Raw genomic sequence first — 10,584 nt, 5'->3', positions numbered from 1 at the left:
AGCAAGAGTTTGAGAAAAACCAATCAAAGACTTGTGAGAGAAAACTTGTGAAGTATTCAAATTTATTTGTGAGAAAATGAGAAGTTAAGAAAACTTTATTTTCAAAACAACCTTTGATTATGTTTGTTATTTTTCATGAGTTATTCTGACCTTACATCGGTATTACCGAGTGAAATAACTTTTTTTTTGGAGGATTTTGAAAACGTGATCCCGAAAGATAACCCAAAAAAGTTTACCACATATTCAAAGTACTGAACACTAAATATATTTTGTTACTGCATCACTTCCAAACCGATCAGCTTATAAAATTAATTAATTCGGTGGAGATATTGGAATTTCGAAAGCCATATAATTAAGAATATCATGAAAGAAAACGTTTATGTTTCTTTTAAACTGATTTTCTGATCAAATTAAATGTAGAACAAAAAAAGCATCTTTATCTCTCATTAGTGAACAAGACTCTTTGGGAGAGGTCTATATTTAATATTTTATGTTATAGCATAAAATCTTGTTACACATGGGATTCTAACCCAAATATTATAAGCCCCGCTAGTAAATATTAATATTAATTAGCTAATTAAGAGTGAAGAGATGAGTTGTTTAATAAGAATTCTCATCAGCTTGTATGGAGAGAGTAGTAAAATAGAGTAAGTACTAATTTAGATTCCACTGATTGACAAATGGCAAATTAATTAACGTGACAGCCTGTATGTACCCAATAGCAACCAAATTCACCACGTTCTTTCTACGGGTTTATAGGAAAACCACTCAACCCCAAAACCAAAACAAACCAACAAAAAAAAAACTAATAATCATCAGCACGATTGACCGTCGGAGTAGCACCGGAGCCTTTTCATAGGAAAATCATGCCGGAAACCACCGTGAGCTGCGGCTGCGGCATGCTGCCATTCCTCAACGAGCAGTCCATTAATAAGCTCGACCTGGTGGACACCATTACTATCCCCAAGCATACCGACCATGACACGGCCTGGTGGTTTGGACTTCCGACGACCGGCACCGACAGGAACATTCCGGAGTGCACCACCGGCGGTCCAGTAACGGTGGCAGCCTTTACAAAAGTGTCGAGGCTGGTTAACGTTATAGTTGTTGAAGTAACAGAACTTTGTCTCCATGCTCTTGCATCTTGGACACGGTATGATCTTGTCCGGACGCTTCTCCGCCGTCAGATCCGATGACGTTGATGATGATCTAACGGCTGTTGTAGCCTCCGACTCTGGAGGTTGTTTGATCTCTTGTTCCTTTTTCAACGTCTGAGTGTTGTTGAATGCAATGGTTTTGCCAAAGAGTTTAATCCCCTGAGAATCTTGAGTGGCCATGAAGAGAGTGGAAAGATTAGCTTATCAAAAGTATGTTGCAGGTAAGAAATAGGAGAAGACGTCTTTTTATAGGAAGATGATAGTATAACTTTTTAGCAAATATGGAGAAAGAAAAGGAGATGAAAAGCGACTGAAGTAGTGGGAGATTAAATAAAATATTTTGCTGGATAAAGTTGAAAAGCATATAGTATTAGGCGCATTCATCGCTTTATTTTATTTTACTTTTGGGTCTAGAATTCACATCTACACGTAAAACACGAATACCAGTGCAGATCAAGCTACAAAACTTTCTTTAAAAAGCTAGTATTTATTTGGAAAAAAAAAATAGAGGGATTGGTAAGTAAAGTAGTTTACTGTAAAACCATCATCGAGTCCGTAAAGTAGTATAGAGCGCAGAAGTCTTATCAACACGTTTTCCCTTTTTTGTCCACTTTGCTCCTATTAAAACGAATATAAAATTACAATTATTACGTAACAATGTTTAGACTAGTGGATGCTTGAACGTGATCCAACTTAAAGTAATCTCAGTTTATTTGAAAGAGATTCTATATCCATGATCCATCTATTCACATCCCTTATATATTAATATTATATATTAATAAAAAAGCATTTTGTGAAAATACTGATTTGAAGGAAAGCATTTTGTAAAAATCGTCGATTTGAAGATTTAATTACCATTAACCATTTCAAGATAAATATATTTACAAAAATATTTGATTTATGAAATGTATCATTAAAATATATAAGGAAATCTTTATTTTCTTATTATTTACATAAATGTATTATTAGAATATATAAGGTAATGTTTCTTTATATTAGTTTTTTAAAATAAAAGACTTCGTCAACTATTAAAAAGTATATATATAGTTAAAAATTTAATTATCATTTTCATAACATATTTAATAATTTAAAGTAAATTATATTTCATAAATTATTAAAAAACTTATTCATCTATTTAACTTTTTGAAATACAAAACTTATTCTCCGATTTTTAAAAATTTGATGACTATTCAAGTACTCTATCTGTTTCACAATAAGTGTCATTTTGACACATTTCATACAAATTAAAAAAATATTAAAATATACATATATGCCCTTATTTAATAAATGTTTAATGGGTTAATTTAGTCATAGATTAAGGATAAAACTAGAAAATCTAATGAAAAATATGCATTGAAAATATAAAATAGTACATTGAAAATGTAAAATGACACTTTTGTGAAACAAAAATAAAATTCTAAAATGACACTCTTTATGAAACAAAATGAGTATATATTAAAAATTAATTATTACAATAATCTTAAAAATAAATAACATTATCACAATTATCACAATAATTAACATTATATTCCACATTTCACGGGTGAAATATATTTTTACACAAAATAATTAAATGTAAATTTGAATAAAAAAAATTATGTGTAAAATTATTATTATGGCACCTTAAATTCCAAATAATAATTTTAATTGTAATAATTTTATTGAGTCTATTTATCCCGTATGTAGTGTGGGTTATTACCTAGTTTTCATAGATTATCAACTAAGTTAGAATTTCTGCCTTAACGAAAATATAGTTGATCCTAGTTTTTGTTAGCTACATGTATTTTTTCCTTCAATATACAAGCTTTCATCAGAAACAAAAAAGGCAGTAAATAACAAAAGTGTTATAAAGCGAAGCAAATATATGTGTTGGTAAGACTTTTGCATTAATAATTTACGGATTTGATAATGAATTCACAGTGCACGAGTTACGAGTTCCACTTTACTAACACTTTAACAATAATCTATTATTATTAGGTTTGAAGATGAAATTAAATGTGCAACTCTCTAGACACCTAGGAGTCTTGCCCCATATATATTTTCTTTTCAAAAACTGGATGAACTTGTGTGTATGTAGTAGTATACTTTGTCTCATACTGTATATACTAATATTTTAATTATTTTTATAATTTTGAGACCGTTGGATTGAATTATCCTCCTATCTTTACAGTTGATGAACTTTTTTATTTACTTGAATTAATTCTGTTTGTTGAACAGAAAGAAAAAAACAAAAGTATTAGTTCTGTTTAAGATGTGATCTTAAAAGACAAAGCCGTCAAAAAAGAAAAAGCTTGGTAATAAGTCAGTGTTGCGTAGGAAAAAGAGAAGAAAAGAAGAGTGTGAGCTTTTGAGACTCAGACATCGTTTATTCATAAAACATCTTTTCACCCTTTTTCTTGTGGATCCCATTCAAGGTATAGCCTCCTCATAAGTCATAATTCATAACTACTCTCTTTGGTTTTAAATTTATACACCATTGTAGTGGCCAGATTGAAAAACTATGGTACATGTTTAGATGAACCGGTTTATAACGAATCAGATTGTCAATAACTGGATCAATACAGATTTGGTCATGAACCTAGCTAGTATGATCCGGTCCGTTAGTCAAGTCAAGTTGATTCATATATATACTTTAATGCGTTAATATTTGATTGAAAGAGGGAGTGTCTTGAATGGAAATTGCTTTGAGAACAAAAAAAAAAAAGATAGAGTTAAGCAAAAACACTTTTTCTGAAAATATGCCACTTTCAATTAACCTAATTCCATTATTCGGTTTGACGTATATGCATAAAATTTAAAACTAAAGAAAGTAGAAAAAGAAAAAGGAAAAAAGAGAACATTGATCGACATTCATCTTTTTCTTTCTTTGAGTTTGATTTCATATTCATCTTCCCTTTAAAAACTGTGGTATGATTTTTCATTGGTATCTTTTTAGTCATAAAAGAACAAACTTTTACATACAGTATGGAAAGGAAAAGAAAAGATAGGCTTATTAAAAAAAAAAAAAAAAAGAGAGATATCCTTTTGGTTTTGAGCTTTAAGGAAATTGATGTTTTTTTCTTTTCAATTTACCAAATATCTTATAGTACTAAATAACATTCACTAAATGAAGGAATAAGAACAACATCAGTGTTCTGCTAATCAAAGCCAATTCACACTGTCCATCACGGTTCACTCTAATTTTCATTTTCTCTATGATTCAGTCAAATATATACCTTTAGTCTTTGCTATTCTCTTTCGTTTAAAAAATTAGTTTTTAGCATAAAGTTATGAAAATTAACTTTTATAAAAAAATGAATATATATGTATTGAAATAATTCTAGGTTATAAAGAAAAGAAAAAAAAATTATGGTATTTTCTTTGATAAAGGAATTCTTTAGTCACAAGACTCACAACTCACAAGGAAAAATAAAAGTGGCAAGAAGAAATAAAAGAAAAAGATACCAACTACTTTTTGTGCCTTCTCTTGTTTACTGATTAGGGTCTATAATTTAGAGATCGGACACATACATTTTATGATTTTGGTCTTGGAAGTGGCTAGTTCAGATACTAGTTATCGGTTTTGTTGAGCTGCCTTTATCAATTCCCGAGCTGCTTTGGTTTATAATCTTTAGATACTCTTATCTCATGGCCGATTGAATTGGTTCAAATTGGTTTATGTTTTTCCACATGGCTTTGTGCTTAATATATTCTCATCCCGACTGAATTGGTTCAAATCGGTTTATTTTTAAAACGGGATTTTTTTTTTGGACAGAATATTTCTTTCTTCTCTAGAGAGTGTCGAATCAAGTTTACAACAACTTAAAAACTCAAATTAAAGAACACAAAGCGAGCTTCACGGCTTAGGGTTTCGAGTACACTTACTTGTATAATGATTCCAAGATCCTATATTACGTATGACAACTAACGCTTTTTTACGTATAATAAAATACTCTCGTTAAAGAAAAGAAGAATTAATTAAAGTCCTTTTGATTCCGATTTACTTCAACAAACAATAACATAAGTCACCAACTGATTCCATCTTATATAGTTATAAAATTATATTTATTCAGAACCTATATATCTCTCTTTGTTGAAGATAAAAATACAAACGCACGACAAAATCGACCTAGATATCTACTACACATTAAACATATAAGAAGGAATGAATATGGTGAAACGCAACTAGTATATCACGTGTCGCTATCGCTCCATGAATCGCTTTCGTCATCTCCATCATCACTTGCTACAGCCTGAGACAACAGCTAGATATGTTAATGCCTTTTAACGACAGGAATGGATTGTACTTGGAAACTGAAACAGAGGATCATAATTTCAACCTGTCTGATAGAGTTTGCCTTCTCTAGAATCACGCTAATATTGGTGTTCATCGTAGCTTCCGATGATGCTGTCTTTGTCGTGACCACGCGTCTCAGGTTAAATTGCTGTTATGATTCAAAAAAAGATGTTGTTGTTGGTTACAAAAAAAAAATACAATTTATTTGAAGTGCTAAAGTTCTTGTTACGAAAAAGACTCACTTTTGTTCGGATTTGATGCAAGAAGTCTCCAGCTTCTGTCTCTTTTGCGTTGCCATGGCTTTGCTTATGGTCTCTCACTTTGTTCTTAAGATGTACCTATCATTCACCACATAAAACTTCTTATGTCGAGAAAAGACAAAAAAAACATGGAAAAAAAGAGTAGAGAAGTTGATTCTTTATACCTTGATTTCTGGTTTAGGATTAGAAACAGTGACAATGTTAGGTTCCTCTTTCTTGACTGCATGTAAAGACTTGTTGTTCTGTTCGAACGCGCGCATAAGAGCGTCCTTTAGAGACGGCTTGTTGTTATCCTCGAATCTCTCTGAGGATGGTATCTTTGAAACCATCCATTGTAAAGGTGGGAGAGGCGGTGGTAATGGCTCAGCTGGATTTTGGAGGTACGAGACATTTCCAACTAAACAACCATTTGCTGTTTCAATCTTTGTAGATGGTGCTGAGAGAGAAGAATCTTCAGGATTGGTTCTGTGAAAAGAATCATAGAGCTCTTGTTGGTTCTTGCTTTCACGGATTTCTTCTGATTCTTCTTCCCACTGCTGCTCAGACAACGACACAGAGCGATTGTCATTGTCGCTATTATCTGAAATGTAAGAAGATGATCTACAAAAAGTGTCCTTGTCTGAATCAGAATCAGGAAGTGAAGTAGCAGTAGTCTCTGGCACTAACTGAAACGAAGAAAATGTGTAATCATCTGGAAATTTCAGCTCCAGTTCGGAACTAGGTAAGGTTTCTGAGGATTTGAAAGATATCTTCATGTGATCAAGTGGAGGAGATGAAGTAAACCAATCAAAATGAGCCTTGTAATCTTCTCTCAAGGGTTCTTGGAAGTTTTCAGTATCAGTCTCTTCAACAATTTCTGGAATAGCTTCGGCTACAATCTTCGGTTTAGATGGTTGCAGTCCCAGTAGATTTCCATTAGTCCATGTTTTAATGGATTCTGTGTCACAAGAACTCTCAGCTTCTTCTGATTCTTGATGTTCTTGGATACCACTAATATCATACAAGGGATTTGAGAAGCCATTGGAATAACTATGAGTGCCACTGCTTATTTCCGAAGCCGCCCATGGATCTTGATGAATCAGTTCTTGAGATTTACTTACCGGTGATGATAAATGTAGCTCTGTTGCAGCAGCACATATGGACTCATCATCACTAAAGATGTTAGTAATCTTCTCTGTTTCTTGCTCACACACAATTTTATCTAATCTTTCTTCTGTAATCTCATTGGAAATGTTCTTCTGCACCTTTTCAGTGGTTTGATACGCTTGATCATTGTCAGATTCCGAATCAATGGTGTAAAGTGCATCAACAAAATCATCCCCTTCACTTTCAGTTTCATCTTCACTGTCCATTTCCATTCCCCTATCTTGGACTGCTTCAAACTCTGTATGGTCTTGTAGTCTTGATATCAGTTCAGCATCTACCGTTGTATGTTCTTTCAGTCTTGATACCGGCTCAGCATCAAAGACAGAGTTGGTCTCCATTAGTTCAGGAGCTTCATCTGTTGCACATTGCAGAACATTGCATTCCTCCACTATCTCAGCTTTCTCATGCCAACTAACGGTAGACGAACCACGAGCTGCTAAATCTTGAGAAGGACTATCATTTGTATCTTCACTTTCACTTTCAGAAAGAAGTACTGAAGCAATGGTCCGGGAACCAGGTGTAAACCTTGAAGAAGAAGAAGATACACCCTTCAATTTATCTCCACCGCTTCTGTTATCGAAAGATAAAGAACGATGATCTTGCAAGTCGGATTTTGATTCTATTTCCATCGTTGAGACTGTTTTAGAGCAAGAGGTTCGTCCACTGAAGCTTAAAGAAGTAATTGTCGTCCTGAAAATCATATGAAAATTTCATGTTTTTGAGTCATATATGAAACATATCTCAATAATGTCAAACCAAAATGTATTACCTGTCACTCTGGTTAGCTATAGAGGCAAGACTTGAAATATCTCGATTCCGTTGTAATGATTTTTTCTTCTGTTGTTTCATGTAGATAAGTTAAAGACACAGAATAATAACCATAAAGAAGAAGAGACTATGGTTGAACTTTATATAAAACAGACCTTAATTTCTGGAAGTTTAGAAACTCTTGATGCTCTTTTGAAATGAGTAGGATCAGAGTATCGCTTCAAACAAGACCCTGGTCCATTTATATCAAACCTGACGAAAACCGCAAAGAATCAGGATCACATTTTCAACCAGTCTAAAACGTAACCAGAGAAAAAAAAAAGAGTGAAGTGTACATACTTGTCTAACAAGTGCAACCGAGGAGGCTCCCGGCAATCTTCATATGGAGCCATTATAAACGGTGGCAAGTCGTCATATATAAAGTGATTTTGCACATTTGGTATACGAGGATGCCACTCTAGGCCTGAAACAGCATGTGAAAACTCAATTGATTAACTGTACTTAGACTGATTCACTATATCAAATAGTATCTTACTTCTTTTCTTATTAATAACTTAAATGGTTACTACTAAAATATCACTTTTTATTTAATACAGATCCAAAAGAAAGAGAGTTCATAGCTTTCTTCACCATGTGATGATCCAAGCTACTATCATATCCTCATCAAATTTTCTAAACCCACTAAAGAGTATTTTAGGCTTAGAAGTAAGTGCAAAAAGGCATGTGAGCTAGGGCCTACACTAAACTCAGAGGATATAATTTAGTTTAAAGAACCCAAAAGATGTGAATCTAGACAATAAAAAAGGTTGACAAGAGAAACAAGACAAAAGAAAACCTCCAGTATATGCAAAATGAATGTGGTTCGTTTGTGCAAGCACTTTCTTGTGGATAGAAGGAACTGTAGCTTCTATTTGCTTTAGTCTCATCTTCAATTTATTGCTTCTTGATGCTGTAATCATAACCTCCTCTTGTATTCCATGAAATATCTCAGCTGCAAACCTGAAACTCATGACAAGTAAGAACCATAAACTAAGCAAATGAATAAGACTAGACATAGCAAAACTGAGGATTTTACAGAGGATCTAAGAAACATAATAAGATCCCTAACCCCATAATATTACACATTTTCACTTAGCTCAAATTATCACTATAACAATTAAACAAAAGACAAAACATTTATAAGTAACACAGTTATCAAAGAAATTGAAAAAAAAAAAAAAAAGAGTTGGGGTTGACTTAAAAGTACTTACTCGGTGAGATCACCAAGTTGACGCAAGATCCCAACAAGTCCAGAAACGGAGACGCCATCAAGAACTGCTTTAGGGTCTTCAGGGTCGACGTTTCTGTGAAGCTCCGGTTGACCTAAACCGTGGACGTTCCTAACTTGGAGCCTAACAAGCGGCATTTTAGTTTGCTCTGTTCTTGAGAAACATTCAGGAGAAAAAAATGATCAAAATGGGTTTGAAGGATAAGAGACAAAGATTGAGTTGTTTATTTTTGTGTGGGTGTCTGGTGAGAGATTGTGGCAGCTTAACCGCCGAAAAGAGAGAGAGAGAGAGAGGGAAAAATTTGGAGGTTACAAAAAGGAATTTGGGGTGTAAAGTGAAAGAGAGACTAGGAGGAAGTCGGAAGACATTGCCAACACCGCAAGCTATTCCCTTTACAATATCATTATAACAGAGAATATAAAAACAGAAAGTGCAAAGACAAAAGGACGAAAAGGGGGCTTGCAGCAAAAAGAAAGGTACCCATAACCTACTGTGTCATATGGAAAAGATATTTTATTTCAAATTATGATTCATATTGGTTTTGAACCCAAAAAAAAAAATGATCCAAATTTGGTCATCCCGGAACTAAAATTTTCTTACTATAATTCATTTTTGTAAATTGTGACAAAAAATAGTTAATATTTATGTTGGATATGGTTTTTTGATAACCAATAAACTAGTGAATAAGGTTATGTTAAAATCGTTTTGATGACATTAGTACTTGATACAGTTTAAAGATGTTCAGAAAATTATAATAGATCTATGCTCCTTCTTCACAAAAATTGGACTCACCTTACCAGTATTTTACCAATTGTGAAAATATAGACTCGGTTTTCTATTCTGGAATGAGCGACTATCATTTTTTTCGTGGTAAAAAAATCAAAATGGTAGTCTTCCAGTAGCACAATTCTCAAACAAACAAAAAAAAAAATCTAGTAGACAACCTCATCAACTCGTTCTTACGAGCATATATTTGAAGAAGTAATTATATACACAATTGGAGTAAAGTTTAGATCAATGAATGAGAATTTGAAAAGTTCTACAATATAGAAATGAAGTTACAGTTTAGATAGCTTTAAAGTTTGGATCATTGAATGGGAATTTGAAAACTTCTATCATATAGAAATGGGGTTACTGTTTAGATAGCTTTAAAGTTTGGATCATTGAATGAGAATTTGGTCGTTTGTTAGGAAATAGACTTGTTGAGTTGGCTCCATATTTATTAGAAGAACAAAACTCCCATAAATGGGGCACCAATGCAGACACTCGTACACATCTATGACTATATCTTTGTTTTTTTTTTTTTTTTTTTTTTTGGGTTAATAAACTATACTAATATAGTATGTGACACGATTCAAAGCTTCTAATACTGATTTTTTTGTTTTCCTTTTAACAATGAATCTAGTCAAGTGCAATTAATTTTTTGTTTCTTATTTTAGACGATAAACTTCTTCTAAAATGTAGAGGTAGACCGTAGACACATGACAAAAAACAATTGTAGAGCTAGCCTTTTGCATCCTCAATTGATACCTTGTTAGTGCGGGATTTAGCACCCCCGACATATCGAACTAAACCAGAAAGACAATTTGGTTATTTAACTGGGAATCCGGTTAAAAACTCAGTTAGGTCATTTAAGCCCACTTCGGGTAGAAGAAGCCCAACCTCGAGGGTGAAGAACCGACTTCCACTTCGTCCGGCGACCGATCTAA

General features: G+C 33.2%; 2 protein-coding genes across 4 annotated transcripts; both read right to left on the bottom strand.

Annotated features, from left to right (window-relative positions):
* Positions 1–643: 643 nt before the first annotated feature.
* LOC104749452 (cyclic dof factor 4) lies at positions 644–1,452 on the bottom strand. Its single transcript, XM_010471095.3, has one exon. The coding sequence runs from the start codon at positions 1,335–1,337 to the stop codon at positions 816–818; it is 522 nt and encodes a 173-aa protein (XP_010469397.1). The 5' UTR covers positions 1,338–1,452; the 3' UTR covers positions 644–815.
* Positions 1,453–5,110: 3,658 nt separating this feature from the next.
* On the bottom strand, positions 5,111–10,060 carry LOC104749451 (protein SCAR1-like). Of its 3 annotated transcripts, none has more exons than XM_087492396.1 (10): positions 9,668–10,060; positions 8,858–9,023; positions 8,443–8,606; positions 7,947–8,070; positions 7,763–7,859; positions 7,609–7,676; positions 5,858–7,529; positions 5,676–5,771; positions 5,477–5,581; positions 5,111–5,389 (listed from the first exon to the last, which is right to left on the bottom strand). In XM_087492396.1, the coding sequence occupies exons 2-10, from the start codon at positions 9,010–9,012 to the stop codon at positions 5,330–5,332; spliced, it is 2,541 nt and encodes an 846-aa protein (XP_087348522.1). In that variant the 5' UTR covers positions 9,013–9,023; positions 9,668–10,060; the 3' UTR covers positions 5,111–5,329. The 3 variants fall into 3 exon arrangements, with proteins under 3 accessions (XP_087348522.1, XP_087348523.1, XP_010469394.1); XM_087492397.1 differs by having other exon boundaries at positions 9,673–9,964; XM_010471092.3 differs by lacking the exon at positions 9,668–10,060 and having other exon boundaries at positions 8,858–9,387.
* Between the last annotated feature and the right edge of the window lie 524 nt (positions 10,061–10,584).

This window comes from Camelina sativa, chromosome 16, assembly GCF_030686135.1.
Source record: "Camelina sativa cultivar CO46 ecotype springtype chromosome 16, ASM3068613v1".
In the NCBI taxonomy this organism is placed as follows: Eukaryota; Viridiplantae; Streptophyta; class Magnoliopsida; order Brassicales; family Brassicaceae; genus Camelina; species Camelina sativa.
Note: the sequence above shows the minus strand (reverse complement) of the source record. Positions and strands in the feature narration are given on the sequence as shown.